The sequence below is a fragment of the Phyllostomus discolor genome, chromosome 8 (assembly GCF_004126475.2).
Source record: "Phyllostomus discolor isolate MPI-MPIP mPhyDis1 chromosome 8, mPhyDis1.pri.v3, whole genome shotgun sequence".
NCBI lineage: Eukaryota > Metazoa > Chordata > Mammalia > Chiroptera > Phyllostomidae > Phyllostomus > Phyllostomus discolor.
Genome location: NC_040910.2, coordinates 55202640 through 55223656, shown reverse-complemented (window position 1 = coordinate 55223656; position 21017 = coordinate 55202640). Strand labels below are relative to the sequence as shown.

Sequence of the window (21017 nt, the reverse complement as noted above, 5' to 3'; positions counted from 1 at the left end):
GCGGGAGTCACGCGGAGGCGCGTGCTAGGAATGAAGTCTTGCGTATAGTTGGTTCCTGGCGGGGTGCATGGCGGTATGCGTCGGACACTGGAAGGAGGACTGGGAGAAGCGTGTAATGAGGAAGTCTAGGATTCTCAGGTGTTGGCACCCAGGTCTCCCACACCTACGACATTGTTGAATCCGTCAGTGAGCATTTCCTTTTTAGTATTGCTAAGGACTCACTTCTGCAATAGGTATGGTAGTGAGACAAAGGAAGCAACGACTCCAGTGCCTCTCTGTCATAGTCCTCAGATAAAGCTGGTAAAATATGGACAGTAAGGCAGGCCAGACTTTTCAGTTGTTAGACAATTTCAAAAGTTTTAGTTACAAACGATCGTTGTAAAACAATTTTTTTTTTGGAAAATTTCAGGAAAACGTAGAGAAGAAAATAATCACCCAGATCCCATCACCTAACGTACTTCTGGAGCAGGGCTCGGGCAGCCGGTTCCGGTATGCGGGTGACCCCAGAGGATGCACATTCCCAACAGCCACCTACTTGCCTTCTGTGTCTTTGTGTAGTTTCTTGGTCTGATTTTTGTGTGGGATTTATTTCTCTCAGTCTGTCTCTTGTCTTTGTTTTACTCTGTAGACGTTTAAGACTTTCACGTAATCAAATCAGCACTATTATTTTTATATGACTTGGGAATAGCCTCACACGGAGATTATGAATTTATTCCTTATAAATTTTTCTAATTTTCTTATAGGTAATTTTTATATTTAAACCTTTAAGCCATGTGAGATTTATTTTTAATTTCAGCCTTTAGTCAGTTGACCCAAAATATTTATTAATTTTTAAGTCACCCTTTCCAAACTGATGAAATGGGACCTTTATTGCCTTCTAAATTCCAACAAAAAGGTGAGTCTATAACAGGACTCTACAACAGCTGTGTTAGGTAACTACTAGAGAAAGTGACTGCTCATTTGTCTTTTTGAACATTTTCATGACTATTTAATTACTCTTCAGATGAACTTAAAAATTTACTTGTCCAAGATTGGCCATGTGTTGCTAATTACTAAAGCTAGGCGATGAATACATTAAACTTTTCTTCCAGTTTTTAAATATATTTGAAAAATTTCATACTAAAAATTTTTTTTTGAGGATTGATTTGTCAAATCCCATGGCAAATTCTTTTAAGATTTTTGTCAGAAATGTATTCAATTAATAGGTTAATTGGGGAGGTGGTTAAAGGATATATTTACAAAGTTGTTTTCCCATTCAGACTATGATATCCCTCCTTATACTATTTTTCTTTAAAGAGTTGCTTCTTCAAAAAGTTGCTTCTAAACGTTTCTCAATCTTTTTTTCAGTTTTGTATAATCTTACACTCATTTTATTAAAAATGATTAGAAAGTTACCTTTTCTATGGTGTTAAATAATGAAGTTGAAATTACTTTTTTTTAAGGGTTTGGTTCCCCTAAAGAAACTGTTCCTCTAAGGAAACACACAGACCTAGTGTTTTTACGAAGGTTAACTCTTGTTTCTATAGGATGTTACCTTTATTTCTTATTTTGTGTTACTTGTCCTCTATTTTTGGTTGATTATGGTACCCCATGGTTTATCTATTTTATTGACTCAAACCTAATTGCTTCTTCCTAATGGTATTATTCTTAACTCTTTTCAACAGCTTACTTCAGATATAATACACATACTACAAAATTAAACCATTTAAAGTTCACAATTGGTGTTGTTATTATATTTAGACTCATACAACCATCACCACAATTTAATTTTAGAACAGTTTGCCACCAAAAAAAAGAAACCCTGTATTCATTAGCCATCACTCCTTATCTTTCCCTAACTTCTTACATTTGATGCTTATTTCATTCTTTAATTATTTGGATATTTAAGAATTTTTCCCTGGTTAGAGAATATTTTTGTACTATTTCTAGTTTGCAGATTCTTTTTAGGTTTTCTCTGAGGCCTAATATATGGGTCCTTTTGGGGAATGGTCCAAGAGTATTTGAAAAGAAGGTATATAGCTTTTATGTTCCGGGTATATTAAGCTTGATGTGTCTATTGAAACTATCATAATATTAATATCTTTTATATTCCCCCCTCTTTATGTGTGATGGATTCTAAGAGGTAAATTAATATCTTCTAATATGTTTCTATTTCTTCTATCTTCTTTCATAATTGGTGCTTCATTATTTGATGCACAGATATAACTGTCCGTTGCTGTTAAGTCATCATAATTTTGCCCTTTGCTGAACCTTGTCTGATATTAAAATCATGATGTTGGTTTTGTTATTGTTATTATTGGTTTTTGTTTAGTGGCAACATTCTGATGTGCCTTTACCCACCCTTTTAATTTTTTGCCTTTCTGAATCACTTTCTACAACATGTGTCACTTGATAACTGCAAAAAGTAAGTCTTTGCTTTAGGGTGTAATCAGAATTTTTTCTTTTTTAAAAATTTTTAAAAAACAATTTTATTTATTTATTTTTAGAGAGAGGGAAAGGGAGGGAGAAAGAGAGAGAGAAACATCAATGTGTGGTTGCCTCTCACATGTCCCCCACTGGGGACCTGGCCCGCAACGCAGGCATGTGCCCTGATGGGGTATTGCACTGGCAACCCTCTGGTTTGCAGCCCACGCTCAATCCACTGAGCTACACCAGAAATTTTTTTTCTTTTAATAGAGTAGTTTAACACATTTGTTTCTATAATTCAGTCCATTTAATATCTTAAAGTATCTTTCACTATGGGCCTATTTGTTTTACAACATATTTCATTTTAAAACTTAGAAATTTTATTTTGGTATTGTGACTTCCCTTTGTAACTGTATGTTCATATAATTCCTTTAATCTCCATTTCTTTAGACAATTTGTTTTTAGATTTTATTTATTTATTTTTAGAGAGGGAAGGGAGGGAGAAAGAGAGAGAGAGAAAGAAACATTAATGTGCCGTTGCTGGGGGCCGTGGCCAGCAACCCATGCATGTACCCTGACTGGGAATTGAACCTGTGACACTTTGGTTCGCAGCCCATGCTCAGACAATTTCTTTTAATGCCCAGAAAGAAACAATAATGAAATTAGTATAATTCTTTTTCTTCCACCTTTCCTTCAACTACCTATTTGTTAGTTGATCGTACTCTCTCTTAATATTTACTTTTGTAGTTTTAGGTAGAATTGTATATCTGTCATTTGATGCATCAACTTAATATGATATATTTGATGAGTAGAAATAAGGTAGCATACTTGGCCCTATCTCTTACTTTTCCTCACCACAAACAACTTTTGTTAATTATTCATTTCAATATTATTAGCATTTATATACTTTATATATCCTACAGCTATTGCCACAATCATGCCATATAGTAAACCACCCCAAATCATTCGTTTAAATAAAAAGCATTAATTCTCTCTCTTGCATCTGAAGGATAGTTAATATAGACTTAGCTCAGATGGATTTGGTTTCGAGGTGAAAGGTGGTCCAACTCTGCTCCTGTCAGTCATCCTCTTTGAACCATGGGTTGGTCAGGGATATTCCTCTCACACTGATGAAAGAAACTCAAAAAGAGTAAGTAGATGTAGCTCTGAACTGTCATTTCCACGCACATTCCATTGGCCAAAGCAAGTCAAATAGCCAACTGCAAAGTCACATTGCAGAAGGAATAGATTCTGGGAGTGTGAAGAACTGGGAATAATAGTATGATCAACAACAATATGTTAGCATAATCCCCATATTTGTTTTAAGTCTCAGTTCTATAATCACAGATTCACTGCTCATTATGGGTTCTACTGCCACAATTTATGCAATTATCTCTGGCTAGCTGAACTTTTCTACCTGAGAATATCATTCATAACATAATGCATGATTGGATTTCTTACCCTGAAACACCTTTTTTTGCACAATAATTGACATACAACAAAGCATATATTTATAACTATGTGATTTGACAACTTTGGACACTGTGTGTGCACTGTGAAACTACTGCAATTATGATGGTGAACATAACCATCATCCCCGGCATTTCCCCAGTTTCCTTTTTAATCTGTCTCTACTGCTCATACCCTCCTTTTTCTCCTAGATGATCAATGATTTTGATTTCATCATTGTGTGATCTGGAGCAGAGAAACCAGCCAAGACCACCTGGACTTCTGACCTACAGAACTGTGACCTAACAAGTTTCTGTTTTAACCCTCTATGTTTGTGATGATTTGCTCAGAAGCAATAGAAGATGAATTTATTATATATCATGCTTCAATATAATTTATTTTAAATTAACAGATCAAAGTGATACATTGATTAAAAACAAATGAGTGCAACTTTTGAACTAATGCCTCTATGTATCTCTTCCTTTCCATTCCGTTGTTAACATATTACACATTTTATTGTCATTGTCCAGAATTTTCACTAAAATATGTGGTCATTTGCTTGTTTGGGAAGTTTCGATTTTTTTAATATTTAGGTGTCTAACTATAAAAGAAAGATACAGTAAAAATTGTGTAAATATGGGAGAATCAAGAATGCAGCACTGATTGAAAAGGTGTATAAAAAATTTATAAACACATTTAGAATGGAAGGGCAGATAAAGTACTTCTCAGATAAGGTCAACTTAAAGGAGTTCATCATCACCAGGCCCTTATTATATGAAATGTTAAAGGGACTTATCTAAGAAAAAAAGGATAAAAAACATGTACAGTAAAATGACAACAAACACAGTTATTAACAACCACACTTAAAAAAAAAACAAACTAAGCAAACAACTAGAACAGGAACAGAACCACAGAAATGGAGATCACATGGAGGGTTAGCAACAGGGGAGTGGGAGGGGGAGAGGTGGGGAAAAGGTACAGAGAATGAGTAGCATAGATGGTAGGTAGAAAATAGGGGGAGGGTAAGAATAGTATGGGAAATGTAGGAGCTGAAGAACTTATAAGTATGACCCATGGACGTGAACTAAAGGGGGGAAATGTGGGTGGGAGAGGGTGGGGGGGAGTGAAGGGGGGAAATAGGACAACTGTAATAGCATAATCAAAATATACTTACAAAATTTTTATAAACAACTTGATGTGGAAACAAGTATTATGTTGCAAAAATTACAGTATAATCTCATCATTATGTATAATGGTAGAAATATTAATTCATTAAAGCTATGGTATTTTAGATAAGTCACTAGTAAAGGAAGTAAAAATTGAATCAAAAGCAGAGTTTGGCAGACTTGGTGACATGAAGAGACAGAGGTCTGAGTCTAGGGAAGTAAGATGACTGGAATTTGTTAAACAGAGTTCTGGAGAGAAGGGACCAATGCAAGAAAAAGAAATCTGCATATGGATCCCTTTTATACTCTGCTTAATACTAAGCCATGCAAGCATAGAGTGAAACTCCACAAGCAAAGAATACTTGGGGAACTGCAAGATGAAAAATTTCCAGGGATGGAAATCGCTTAGGAGTGGGATATATTTGAGTTTTGTTAAGATTGGAGTATTCTCACTGAATTCCCCAGGAGAGACTCCAGAAAAGTCATGACTTTGTAGAGTAGATCTAAATGATCTCTATAGTAAAAGATATGTAAGACTAGTGATATCCAATACAATTGCTATTAGCTATGTCTAGCTGTTGAGTGCTTCATATGTGTCTAGTGTGACTGAGGAACTGGATGGGTGGCAGCCATTTGTATATTGCAGAAGAAAAGATGTGTGAACTTGTAGGCAAAGCAATAGAATACATTTAAAAGGAAGTACAAAGAGAAAAATGGTGAAAAAATGAACAGACCCTCAGTGATCTATGGGGATGTTATCAAAAAGTCAAACATACATATAATTGGAGTCCTAGATAGAGAGCAGAGAGGGAAGGACAGAGGAAACCATTAAAGAAATAATTCTTTTGAAGAAAAATTTCTCAAATTGATGAAAATATGATCCCATGCTTACAAAATACTAAAAAAAAAAAATCCAAGCAGGGAAAACATGAAGAAAATCATACTAAGGCACATTGTACTCAAATGGCAAAACACAAACAAAACAATGATTAAGAGAAAAATTTTAAAGCAGCGATGAAAAAAGACAATATAGACAAAGATAAGATATGACGGACTTATTGCAGTTTATGGAAGGCAGAAAATATTGGTATCTTTTCAAGTGCTGAAAGTATAAAAGTCAACTTAAAATTTGTATATCCAGTGAACATTTCCTTCAAAGAATACATTACAAAATATCATGTCATCATTAAAAATACCAACATCATTAACAGGTACTGTTTAGTGCCAGAGACTATGCTACACACTTTACATATATTACTTCAATTGAGCTTCATTGCAACCTTATAAGTTAGAGCCACTATTAGAGTCATTTACTAACGAGGAATCTAAAGCTTAGATACATTGAGTAGCTTGGACAAGGTTACAGAAGACTGATAAAAGAGCTAGGATGTATGTATGTATTGAGTCATCCAGTAAAATATTCTTTGAGCATTTATTAAGTACCAGACATATTTTTGGGTCCAGACCACTGCAGTTGAGAAGTCAGACAAGGCCTCTGTTTTTGTAGTGTGGTCTCTCATTGGTGACATAGATAATTTTGAAGTGAATGATTGACATAACTTCAGCCAGGAACAAGTGCCATGAAGAAAATATAAGGCTTGGGGGTTGGTGATCGGGACTCACTTAGAGGGAGTGGACTAGCTTCAGTCTGGAGAAAGCTCTCTGAGATGCAGACATTTGAACTAAGACTTTAAGGAGATACCTTGTAACACCAGAAATTTGGCATGCTCAAAGATCAGAGTGCACCCACACAAACCTGTGTGGTCTAGCCTCTTGCTCCTGGGCTACACACCTGTACAGCATGTTACTGTCGTGGCCACTCTAAGCAACTGTAACACAGTGAGAAGTATTTGTGTATTTAAACAAAGAAAGGGTATAGTACAATTACAGTATAAAAGATAAAAAATAGTGCACCTGTGTAGGCCACTTGTCACAGGATGGAGCTTGCAGGACTGGGAGTGGCTCTGGGGAGTCTGTGAGTGAGTGGTGAGAGAATTTCGTGAAGGCCCAGGATGTGACTGTGGGCTTCATAAACACTGTCCACAAGCCCTTCCGCTGCTTCTTTCAGACTCATAAATGGACCAGCAAAGCTGTCGATGCTGCTCCATGAACAGGGATGTGGGTTGATTAGACATACTGAGGAGAAACTGGGTGGGCCAGGCATAGATCAGTTAACAGTGATGGTTGGGAGGGAGTAAAAGGCAGCCTGAGGATGAGTGGGAAGAAGGAATCAAGGTTGAGAGATGTAACAACATGGTATAGCTGTGGCCATGTAGTTTTGGCTATGGGATGTTGGAGCTGTGGTAAGGCTAATGGACTTTGTGTTATTCATAAGAAAAGAGGGATGTGACATGTACAGGGTGTAGAACTCAGACCTCAATAGTTTGACATTGGAAATGTTTTTGGTTCCATTGATACTATCTGACACAAAGGGCTCTCTCTGACATTGAATTGACAAAAATAAAACTTATCTATGCTTTACATCATTATTACCTGAAAATATTTACAAAGTACAGGGACAGGCTGGCCCCACACGACCACAGAAAGCTTTTACTTTGTGGCAATGGCACTTAATACTTACTAGGTAGATCCTGGGGACCTGTGTCCTTGCACAGTATCTTAGGTTGTCAAGAAAGAATCTACAACCATGTGTTCCGAAGACCATCAAGCTAGATTTGTGTGGGAGGCGGGGCTGCAGTGCCCTGTAGATGTGTTGTGATGCAGGGACAGGGGACAGGCTCCCCTGTGCTGACCCAGGGCAGTAGTGACAGACTGGCATGTAGTCTGTGCACTCAAAATTGAGGTGCTATAAGGACTCTACTGCCAAACCCCACAGATACTGCTTCCATCAAAGGAAAAAAAAATCCTCCTGAACCACATCTTTCCACTTCTTACAACTTTCCATTATAATCTTATAGGACCACTGTTATATGCACAATCCTTCATGGACTGAAGTATCATTATATGGCACACGACTATATTTATCATTATATTGGAAGATTTTGCAATTGAAGCATAAAAGTGAAATAAGAGTTACATTATTGAAAAATAAATTTTTTTGGACACAACCTAACTATATAAAACATCAAGGAATCAACTGACATACTAACTAGAATGACTAAATGCTCTAATGGCTAAATTTAAAATATCATGAAACGAACAGCTTGCATGTAATCATTAATAGAAATGAAAATGACCTGGCTGGTGTAGCTCAGTGGATTGAACATGGACTGCAAACCAAAGGGTGGCTGGTTTGATTCCCAGTCAGGGCACATGCCTGGGTTGCAGGCCAGGTCCCCAGTGGGGGCCATGTGAGAGGCAACCACACATTGATATTTCTCTCTCTCTTTCTTCCTCCCTTTCCCTCTCTAAAAATAAATAAATAAAATCTTTTAAAAAATGAAGTGAAAAAATAAAATGATTCATAATAAAAACATTAAATGTAGAAAGTAAGTATAAAATACCTTTTTACATTTTAGGTTGGAGGACTTCCTAACCATAAATGAAATGAATTCTTTGGTGGTAATACCACCAAACCATCTATGGTATTTTGTTATCGGAGGCCGACCAGACTAAAACAAACGTTTAGAAAACAATGCTCTTAGCCCTGGCCAAGTAGCTCAGTTGGTTACAATGTCATCTTGATTCACCAACTTTGTAAGTTTGATCTCCAGTCAGGGCACATACAAGAATTAACCAATGAACGGACGAATAAGTGGAACTCTTTCTCCTTCCCTCTCTCTTTCTAAGATCGCCCAATAAAATAAATAAACAAAAGAATGCTCCTAAATCTGACAACTTAGATGAAATGGACAGTTTACTTGAAAGACTGTCAAATCTCATTCAGGAAGAAATAGATAATCTACACTATCCTCTATCTATTGAAAAAATCGAATTTAGGTAAAAATTTTCCACTAGAGGCTCAAATGGCATAACTGGTGAATTCTATCTACTAAGGAAGAAATTATATAAATTCTACCCACATTCTTTCATAATACAGGAGAGAAGCTCATTTTGAGGTATTATACTGGTCAATGACATTAGAAGATAAAGAAACTACAGATCAGTATCCCTCATGAACACTGATGCAAAATACTCAAAATACTAGCGAAAGAATCCCAGCAATATTCTAGGAATGCAATGATTCTCTGTTATCAACATCATAAAGAAAAACCACATGATCATTTCAACAGATGCAGAAAAAAACATCTGACAAACAAAATCCAACATCCACTCATCATTAACATATCTCAGAAAACTAGGGATAAAAGAATTTTCTCATCTTGACAAAGGCCATCTAAAAAAATCCTGCAACAAACACACAATGGTAAAATGCTGAATGTTGTTCCCTAATATTTGGTGACAAGGGAGGGATGTATCTGAGCTCACAACTCCTTTCCCCACCACTGGAAGCTCCAACAACAAGAGCAGGACAAGAAAAAGAAAGAAAAAGCACTGGAAAGGGAAATTGGAAAGGCTGGAAAGAAATAAAACATTTATTATAGCAAAAACTTGTAAATAATACGACTAAGCAGAAAAAAATTTAAAAACCTACATAAGTGAATTTAGTGTCAGGATACAAGGTCAATATTTAAAAATCAACTGTATTTCTAGTTACTATAAATGAACAACTGGAAACTGAAAATTTGAAGTAACACACAATAGCACATACAAACTTTGAGGTACTAATATATATGTGCAAGATCTGAACACTAACAAAACACTGATGGAAGAAATTAGAGACTTCTATCAGCGGAGCCATACACTGCAGTCCTGGGTTGCAGGACAAGTATATTAAGATGTCCATTCTCCCTGAACTGGCTTAGGGATTCAATGCAATAATCACAAAATCCAAACTGTGTTTGTTCTGTTAACAGGCTGATTCTAAAATGTCTATGGAAAGGCAAAGGCACTGAAATAGCAAGACAGTTTTGAAAAGAACAACAAAGTTGGATTACTTGCTTACACAATCGAGGCAACGCAGTATGGATGAAAGCAGACATAAACTAATGGAAGAGTTGAGAGACTAGCGCTGTTAATGTCAACGGATTTTTTGACAAAGGTGCAAAGACAATGATGCATATGTAACTTTTTATGTACCATATATAAAATCTTACCCAAATGGATCAGACCTAAATGTAGGGATTGAAAACTATTAAACTTCTATTGTCACTTTAAGTTGGGTAGATTTCTTAGATATGACACCAAGTGTTAACACATTAAAGTTGGTTAAGTGGACTTTGTGAAAATTAAGAACTTCTGCTCTTAAAAAGCTCTGTTAACAGAATAGATAAGCCTCAGACCGGGAGAAAATATTTGTAAAGCACATGTCTGGTAAAGGTTTTGTATCCAGATTCTACATATTAAGATCTGGTTGGAAATATGAAAAAAAAATTGGGTTATCACTGTTTACTTTTTCAAATAGACAAGGATAAAACATGCAATTTTGTTCATTAGTGAGCATGAATATACAGTTAATACCACATACCTTAAGACCACACTTATGTTGTTGATAGGCTCTTGGAACCACAGATAAACAATGGGTAACAAAGCCAGTTTTACTGGAGGCTAATTGATAAAAACAAAAGCAAAGTTCCTAAGGTATCTCATCAACCTTATAATGAAATGACATTATTCAAAAACCTGCTGCACTTGTGATGGAACTTCCACTTTTTGAAGGGGAATCTGAAAAATGTATTTCTAGGAATGTATCCTAAAAATCGTATATGTCATGGCTGGAACATATATTCACTGTTCCATATATCTACTTGAAAAAAACAAAAAGAAAAATCACTCTTAACAGGGACTGATTAAATATTGGATCATCCATAAATGTTAGGCTATCAAGACACGAAAACCTTGCTTAACAAAAAAATTTGATATAGGAAACTGCTCTTGTAGAGAAACATGACATTATCAGTTCCACTTTCTGCAAAAAAAAAAAAAAAAAAAAAAAAAAGTATACCCACAAGAGAATAATAAGAAATACATACAAATGTGAATGGGCTTTTTTTCCTGAGATTACTGGTGGGGGGTTTTTTTTCTTCACTTTTTTGAACATGTACTCAGACCAGTTTTAAAAGGAATTTAGGTATTAAATTAGCATAAATCTGCAACATGAAATTCCTGGTCTCCTCATAAGGAGCAAGCTAGCATGGCACGTGAGGGTGATTTTGCAATGGGGTAGGCAGACTGAGTAACCTTGCTGAAAGGGCAGCTCAGAACTCTCTTCTGTTCTATTAAACAGTCATAGCTGGCATTTGGGTTCTCTCTGCATTACTGGGCCGGCCCTGGAGGTCTCTCTCCAGGCTCATGATGGTGATAGTGGTTTTATTTGGGCAAAAATGTTTTTGGTTTTTCATTTATTTAGATCCTAATTTTGTTTTTAATTATGAAGCTCTTCCAGTAAAGAATGAATACCTGGTAAATGCTGTTGAAGACTTAACTGTCGCCCCCCGGTGGCAGAGTCCTCAAATAACTTGTTGCTGTTCACATGCTAGTAAACAAGACACATAGCCAACATGCTAGAATATTAAAGACACATACCTGGTTTTCCCGTTAAGCCAGTTAAGTTTTGTTCACCAACTGCCTTTTGGAAGAAACTAATCTTGGCAGTGCCTTCTGTTTGCTAGGGACTATGTTAGGAGGAGCTTTTTTTTTTTTTTTAAAGATTTTATTTATTTATTTTTAGAGAGTGAAGGGAGAGAGAAAGAGAAACATCAATGTGCAGGTACTGGGGGTCATGGCCTGCAACCCAGGCATAATGCCCTCACTGGGAATCGAACCTGCGACACTTTGGTTCACAGCCCGTGCTCAATCCATTGAGCTACGCCAGCCAGGGCAGGAGGAGCTTTTTTATATTATTACTTCAAGCCTATAAAGTGTTTCTTTATATAAATTGTAGGTTACAAAGTCTAATACCCAATGAAATGTCAAGTAGGAAAAACTCAACTTATCATTCCACCAAATACCTTCAGCATTTGAGAACACTCCAAGACTTTGTAAATTCACTAAGCATTTGAGTAATACTAAATTGAGTTGTAATGTTTGGTCACATAAACATAATTGCAGAATGAAGCAGGGTCCGTTTCCAAAGCTTTAGGGTTGGGAGAGGGTGTATAAAATACCATTTTAACAATGGTAAAACACCACAACTAAATCAAGGATCAGAACATATACCTGAAATAGTATGCTCTTAAATACTAAAGGAAAATGACTTGATTCTGGATTACCTAGCATACATTTTTCTTTCATGCGGTGGGGTAGGGGAAGCTTGGTTTTGTTCTTTCTGAAATCCACATTACTATCTCCACTTGGATTAATATGTGGTAGGAAAAAGGGCACTAGCATACATTTTTCTTTTATGCGGTGGGGTAGGGGAAGCTTGGTTTTGTTCTTTCTGAAATCCACATTACTATCTCCACTTGGATTAATATGTGGTAGGAAAAAGGACACTGAAGCAGTGTACCCTAAGCAGGTAATGGGTTATATTTCACTAAGAATACTTTTATCGGTAGTTTTACCTTGCACATGTAACTTTACAAGTAATATAAACACCTTACTCGTATACATACTGTTACACACTGAAAGAACCTGTTTTCTAGTTTTCTTTAGAACTGCAGCCAGAGAAATCCTTCCTTAATATGAAAGGAAAAAAATGTGTATCTTTTATTATAAGACTAACAGCTTCACAGGAGCTTAATATCCACTAGTTCTATAAATATGTATTGATACACAGAGACTTGTAACTATTGCCCAGCCACTAAATAAAGATTGAAGATTAACAGAATGACTTTTTTGTATCGTAATTTTTAAAAAACATTTATTTTTAAAGAAGGGAAGGGATTGGGTAAGGAAGACAGGGAGAGAAACATCAACGTGTGGTTGCCTCTCATGTATCCCCTACTGGGGACCTAGGCTGCAACCCAGGCATGTGCCCTGGGCTGGGGATTGATCCAGGGACCCTTTGCTTTGAAGTCTGGTGCTCAATCCACTGAGCCATGCCAGCCAGGGTACATATTGTAATTTTTTAAAAAAGGTTAAGAAAGAAGGGGTAGAATATGCATGTTTGTAGGTGTCAAGAGAATAGGAGAATACAAGCAACTTGACAAGACTTTATTCTAAGTGTAATTTTATTAATAAACAGATTAATCATGACCATAAGTGGCTGGGCTTAGTTTGCTACACCAAAGAAATTAAAAACTGATACTTGAGAATAGTTACAATTTATAATAGCATTCCTTTATAGAGGCATTTTAATTTCAGCAACGTTTCTCTTAAATATAGAAAACTAAACTTTAGTGTCATGAATGAGAATCATTATAGCTACTGCTGAATTAAAAAAGAATTTCCAGGAGCTGTTTTGGTGATGTTGCCTCAAGACTCACACCTCAACTTCTGGGAAACAATCTCCCAAAGAAATCAGAGAGAGTGCCCGATCAGAGACAGAGTATCAGTGTTTGATGCTTGTGGCAGGAGAACAGCCCACTTCCAAGTGTGAAGAACAAACAACACAAATTACGAATGCACCCAAGATCCCCAAATAAATTAGTAGAAGTGCCATTATTTTAAGAATTATCAGACATATAATCAATGTGTTCAAATACAAATTCCAATTTGTTAAGTCCAAAAGATACAGTAATTTTATTACATAAAATTTCTCCTGTGTGCTAAAAATGTTAACTTACAAGACATAATATTTGTATAAGTGTAGAGGGAGTTATGGTCAAATTGCTTCATCATTTTTCATTGATGAGAATAGAACAGTAGGTAATGGACATATATAGAAGCACTCAGAGTCCTCTAAAATTCAAGGCTGTTGTATTACTGCTCAAGCAAAGCATACTACCATTCTTTAATAATATAAATGCCTACTCAATTTATCTTTTAAAAATAAAGTCCATTTGTTCTCCATTAAAGCTTCTGCAAGACTGACGAAGGTACATTCTACCTATATAAAATAAGGGTACTCTTCTTCTTTGGATAAGGTATCACCACGCAGGGAAATGTAGTCCTATACAGATTACTCAATTTTATTTGAGGCAGCTGTTGGAGTCCATTAAGCACTTTTCAAACACTGTATCTTTAAAGTTTGTCTTTAATATTAATAGCTTTGGAAAACCAAAAATAGAGAAAAAACATCTATGGCAAAGTACATTTCATTTAATTTGATAGCAATAAAATACAAAAAAAATATTTAATGCAGTGTCAATTTTATCTATGCATATCACTTGAGGATAGTTTTGTGTTATGTTTTATGATTGACAAAAAAAGTTTAAACTTGTTAAAAAAAGTTTTAAAAGTCTGACTTAGTATTTAGGAATGCAAAAATGAAATTAAGTACTGTAAAAAGTCTTTTAAAATGAAGCTCCATAAATTTGGTTCCCATTTACAATTTCATTAACAGATGGGTTAAGTGTAGATACAATGTATCCAATACCCTTGTAACTACAGTTTAAAAAAAAAAAAGCCTCTAGTAGCATTTATAGGTTGTGAAATCCAATATATAAAACCAAAACCTCTTCTTCTCCATGTAAAAGAACACTTGTTAAAAATAACAGAAACACCAGTAAGACAATGGAAATTCATGTCATTTTGCCCAAAGTTATGACACAAAATATTGGCATAAAGAGGTAGATTAAAAGAAAAAGAAAACCAGATTCTCCATTCTTTGTCACTTTTATTCAGTAGTAGTTTTTTTTCCCTTATTTTCAGTGCCAGACATGGCAAGGAGTGATTACAGCCAACTGTTATTAAAACATTTGTTCGCAACATATACTCCCCTTTACCACTGACCCCAAACTGACTCCTTTTGTGTGCTTTCGTTCCTTCTTGAATATACCACCACCAAGACTGGGTGGAGGGGCAAGGGTGAGAGACGTGAAGGGAAGAGTCCAGGAGGCCAGAGAGGAGGAATGCTACAAGCCACAGTAAGAATGAGCTGTATTTAATTTAAAAAAGGGGGAGGGGTGTACCCCACAAATGATACAGTAATGAGGATACACAATTAAATCCCATAAGCATGACTGACAGCTTTCACTGTGTTTGACGTCATCACAATGCAAGGCATAGAAAGTGGAGTAAATCAATGTTGATACAGTCCAATCTAGTCCATTAGGCAAGATGGTGCAAGAAGTCATTTAAATTAAAAGTGCCCTAACCTTACCTAAATGGCTAGCAGACATGGAGAACACCAGTGAGGAATCCACAGAGCTTTCTCCATGTAGCTATACACATGTTGTCGAATGGCACATTGTCAAACACTGGAAAGGGGCACCACAATGGACCTCTCTCTGTTTTAGGTACATATGCTAGATTCAACTATCTCAACTAAGCAGGAAGTGGGCTCTTCTGCTGGGAATGCCAACCTAATTCACTTTGTCTTGAAATATATACAGATTGTTTGTAGTAGCTACAGCAATGATGTTCTCCTTGGGGTGCCAGGCTGTATGAAGTATTTTCTTGTTGAAGTCTAGGCTGTCAACACTTATTTCATCCTTCTTTCTCTTGCCACTTGCACAGACTTTGCGTGGCTTCAGAACCGTGCGGGGTTTATTGTTTTCCCGTGATGCTTCTAGGGTTATGTCTCGCTTTGTATTCCTGTCAAACATTCTGAAGAAATTATTGTAAGATCCAGTCATGACAACACTGTAAAAGTAGACAGAACATTTAGTCAAATGAGTGAGAGAGTTTGTTTTCAGTAAAATGATTCTGTGATGAACCTGGCTTAGTACTCCACTGGAAATAGCTATTTTAAGCAGATTTGGGTTTCAGGGTGAGGCTGGTGACACCGGCCCAGAAATACAGTATGAGTTAGCTTGGTTTTAAAAAAATCCTTCCTTTTCATGACTACTCAAACTATCACTAAAGTGGAAAGCAGTCTCAAGTAAAGATTCTTAGCAGTGCTGAGTTACCCTTGTTGAGTATCTTTACAACTATAGATTATGCGATCAACCAGATCAGCCAACTTCTAGAAATACCAACCAACAGTGGGACTCACAGGCTCTAAAACCACTCCCCCTCCCAAAAAAGAATGCATGGTATAGAACTGTTCACAAGAAACCAATGCTTTCTTTATGATTTAAAATATAAGCTATTTAATTGTTCACAGGTCACTGCCTAGTTTGGATAATCACGTCTTACGATGCTCATACGAGATATGCCTCAGAATATCAAGTAGTATATACAATTTTTATTAACCCAAAACCATTTTACCTGTAACACCAAAAACATTCTTAGCAATTTTTTTGGACAAGTATATTTATATCAGTTTAAGGAGTGCAAAATTCTTACCCTGCCCAAGACATGTTCTGTCTGTCCTTCTTGCCATCCATCACTGCTCAACACTTACTAAGTATCCCAGGGAGTAAAACTTCACACATTTGAAACTGTTAATTATTTGCAAAGGGTGTGATGCTCCCATTACATCATTCTCATATGGTTTAAATTATTATTGTAAATAAGATTACAGGATACTAAGAAATGGTTTCAAGTAAAGTAAGGCTTGAAAGCAACTCTTATTACAAACATTACACACCATACAGGTCACATTTAGCCACATCAAGTCCCCCAAAGAACAAATGACAACATTTTAATTGAACTCATAATGGTGCGTGTACCTAAAGGTAGATAATAAAACTGTATTTCTTTTAAAACGATTAATGTAATTTAGACTGGTATCCCCATGTTATATGAATTTGTGAAGTTTTATTAAATTAGAATATATGATCTATAGCTATTTGTAAATTTTAAAAGGTGTTATTAGGCCAGCATTTCTGTGGTATTCCTGTCAAAAATGTATAAGCTAAATTTAATCATGAGGAAACAGAAAACACTCAAATTAAAAACCTTCTGTAAAATAAGTAGCCTGTTTTTTAAAAATGCCAAGGTCACAAAAGACAAGGAAAGAATAAAGAATTATTTCAGATTAAAGCCTACTAATGAGATAGAACAATTGTCACATATACTTTTGGATTACATACTGAACCCCATTTATTTTTTTTTTCTGAGAGGACATGATTTCAGAATTGGTGAAATTTTAATGGAATCTGTGGATGAGATGGAAGTAATGGGAATTTTTCCATTTTAGAGGCTGACACTCATTGTATAGGTGAGGGTCTAATCTTAGAAAATACTCATTCAAGAATTCAGGGGCAATATGTTTGGAATTTACTCTCAACTGGTTCACATAGAAAGTGTGTTTGTGTGTAAGTGCCTGTGTGTATATGTGTGTATGGTTTGTCCAGAAAAAGCCAAACCATTGTTATTTTTCTTTTTCCTTTTATTCCCCTCAACCTGTACCCACTTTCCACCATCATTCCTCCAACCTTAGTTCATGCCCATGGGTCATGCATGTAAGTTCTTTGGCTTCTCCATTTTCCAACCATTGTTAATACAATGAGAACAGTTTGATGTAACTGATGTACCCTGGCAGCCAAGGAGAGTGGACTGGAATGTGCAAGGATAACAATGATGACTTGACTGTACTAGTCAGTGGGGGTGGTAGATGCTACTGAGTAAGCATGTGTACTGTGTGGCCATCACATTCAAATTGAGCGAGTAACGCAATAAATCTGCATCAAATTTTGCATTAAGCTTGAACATCACTCTGTGGAAATTGTTTGAGTCAGAAGGCTGCAGCTACGGACAACTGGTATATTGCAACCACGCACCCACTCATGTATCATGTCTCATGCAGAGTTTTTTCAGCAAAATATCAAATTACTCAGGTGACTTAGCACCCCTTTACAGCTCAAGTTTGGCACCCTGAAACTTCTGGCTTTTCCCAAAACTAAAATTGCCTTTGAAAGACAAGAGATTTCAGACCGTGGATGAGACTCAGGAAAATACGACAGGGCAGCTGATGACGATTGGGAGAACTGTATGAGGTCCCAAGGTCAGCCTACTTTGAAGGGGTCCCAAGGTCAGCCTACTTTGAAGGGGACTTAGATATCATTGTTCTATGTACAATGTTTCTAGTATCTTCTTCAATAAACTTATCTGTTTTTCATATTTCGTGGACTTTTTCTGGACAGTAAATTACCACTTCTATGAGATATTAATGTATTATCTGGAGAAATTGGTGTGTAACATTCCAAATGAAGTATCTACTGTCCAAATATTTCTAGAGTTTAATAGCAGAGTAACAACCAAACTGAAATTTTAATATTTTAACTGTTGGCATGTCAAACTTATGATTGATCTGGTTCATAAAAGGGGAAAATTTAAAGATAGTTAAATCACAATTTATAATCTAGAATTTCTGTATATTTTCACATTTACTTAGTAACATACAATGTTTAATTTTTAATCTGCCAATATTGCTATAAGATTACTAAATTTATTTCAAGGAAACCTGAGAAGAGGGGGGCAATGAAGTTAGGATTGGTTAAGTTATGTCAATCTAAAAAAAGTTTGCCATATTTTTAAATAAACATGGCAACCATTTCAGGAGGAGTGATGAAATATTTCATTTCTTTCCTGTAATACAGAAATTTTCAACTGGTGTGCCCCAAGAATTTTAAAACAAACATGTAATCCCTGACTATAGCCAGGGGCACTGACCACTTTTCCCTTAGACTGTCAAATAAGAAATGAAAATAGCCAAGACAACAATAGCTGTTCAGTGTGAATGAATCAAAATTATACTTATTTTTTGGTCAGATTGGCAAAGAATATACTTTTTGGAGTACTGTATAATTTGAATGATTAGTTATGTATGCCATGAGATAAAAAAGGTTGAAAGTCGTTGCTCAAATAAAATGAAATTTGAATGAGTTCAAATTAAAATCAATTACCTATCAGAGCCATTCCAACAACATTCGAATTTGTCAAATATGCAGTCATTTTCATACAGCGAACAAAGCTTACTTCTGAGGTATTCATGCACCTGGGGAAACACAAATATATATACATATATATATATATTCTTAATTGACACTCCAAGATTGACTAAAATAAGGATATTGATTTAACAAGTCTGTATTTTTGTAAAAAGGCATATTTAGTAACAATAAAGGCATTTATTCTGTTACAAACATATTAAGCCCCATTCAAGGAACACACATTTTACTCTTGAACAACAGAGAAAGTGCCCTTTTGGGCACCACATAGGTACTCTTTATAAGTTTGACTAAACCATGTAGGCCAGAAAACATTTGAAAATGGCTCAGATAAGAGACTAAAGATTACAGCAATATTTGAATATGCTACCACTTGGTGTTCAGTCTACAAGTTGCTGATAAAAACCACGCTATACTGTGCTTTACACTTCCTTTTAAAACCCCATTTTCTGGGCACAGGTGCATGTGTCATACACAGCACAACCATGCCCTGGTTTAGTTATAAATTACATGGTTACTCTAGGTGCGCATCAATAAAAACTTTCGTATGACTTGATACTACTTATACAATAGCAAAGCTAATGCAAATACACGTACACCCTGCTTTTAGAAATACAATTCTAAATATATAAATCTAGTATCTTAAACATATCCTGAGAAATGATACATTTAATGAAATGTATCATTTCTCAGGAAATGTATCATAATATGGTTAAATTACAAAGGACAGTTTTAAAATACATTTTGCCATTTGAAAGAAAAAAAGGAGTCTCTACCTCACTATCCTTTTTTACTTAAAAAGGACGTTAAAAAGCAGTGATGAGAGACAAGAGTAGGTGCCTTCTAAATGTTAGAATTCTCTGTTCTTTACGAAACAACCTAAAGTCACCTTAACTTTAAGCATAGTGGCATGACTTGTGCCACATCTATGTGACATCAAGTAAAAATCTGTTAACATGGAGGAATTACAATTCATACAGGTCAGGATTAAAAGTGAACATGTTAAGGTGAAAAACTAGTAAAATCACAATTACCCTTCACTCACACAAAGCTCATCAAGATGCTTATACAAATTCACCATAAAAAGCTCAATCTGAATACACTACATCTGAGTACAATGTGACATGATTTTCAATCACTAACCTAACTCAGTATAGGCAGAAAAACTGACAGTAAGGTAAAATTAGGTAAATTGTAACAACTGAGCCAAGTTTTGGAATGCATGTAGAGGGTTTCCCAACAATTTATGAATATGAAGCTAAGATTCAAATCCACTATTCTCAGTGAGAATGGAGCAGTGGTGGTGAGGATTGCTATGAGGCAAATCAGAAATCTGGCAGTTACACAATACAAGTGTATTGTGTCGGCCAAAGAGTTTGTTATGTTTTTTCCATACAATGGCTCTAGTTGCGCTTAGTTGTTTGTAACTTTATTTGAAACAATTTTGTTAGACTGCATTGTGACAACTGTCACATTGGTGTGCATTTCTTTTTAAAAAATATTTTTTATTTATTTATTTTTGGAGAGAGAGGAAGGGAGGGAGAAAGAGAGGGACAGAAACATTGATGTATGAGGGATATATTAATCGGTTGCTTTTCACATGTCCCCAACTGAAGACACAGCCTACAACCTAGGCATGTGCTCTGACTGGGAATCCAATCAGCATCCCTTTGGTTCACAGGCCAGTACTCAGTCCACTGAGCCACACCAGCCAGGGCTCAGTGTGCATTTAAAGTAAGACATCAAAATTAGTAACTTATTGTGAAACCATTTTAATATTGAAGATGGAAGAAAATATGCAGCATTTTTGGTGTATTATGCTTTGTTATTTCACAAAAAGTAAAAACACAACTGAAACACAAAAAAAGATTTGTTCAGTGTATGGAGAAGGTTCTATAACTGATCGAACACGTCGAAGGCGGTTTGCAAAGTTTCTTGGTACTAATGACATTGTGGCCAACTAACTCTTCGCTGTGAGGCTGTCTTATGCATTGGAAGATGCTTAGCAGCACCCGTGGCCTCTATCCACTAGAAGCCAATAGTGGGAGATAGCTGACACACTCAAAATAACCAAACCAATAAAGTCATTAGTGGAAATGAAAAAAAAAATTTATTTTTACAGAAAAACGTTAACAGACTTTTTGTCTAACCCAAT

At 35.8% G+C, this 21017-nt stretch overlaps 1 protein-coding gene and 1 long non-coding RNA gene across 3 annotated transcripts in view; one reads left to right on the top strand and one right to left on the bottom strand.

The window, feature by feature from the left end:
• The first annotated feature begins 1 nt into the window (after nt 1).
• LOC118502039 lies at nt 2-4411 on the top strand. The gene is made up of 3 exons (XR_004904716.1): nt 2-138; nt 410-544; nt 4068-4411. It is a non-coding gene; the product is annotated as an uncharacterized LOC118502039 (long non-coding RNA).
• A 9175-nt stretch (nt 4412-13586) lies between these two features.
• The window catches only part of PPP2R2A (protein phosphatase 2 regulatory subunit Balpha), an 88601-nt gene continuing 81170 nt past the window's right edge, over nt 13587-21017 (bottom strand). For both annotated transcript variants that reach the window (XM_028519039.2, XM_036032704.1), the window contains exons 9-10: nt 18818-18909; nt 13587-15668 (exon numbers count right to left, since the gene is read on the bottom strand). In XM_028519039.2, the coding sequence (XP_028374840.1) occupies nt 15389-15668; nt 18818-18909 (372 nt within the window). In that variant the 3' untranslated portion in view covers nt 13587-15388. The remainder of the gene's footprint in view (nt 15669-18817; nt 18910-21017) is intronic.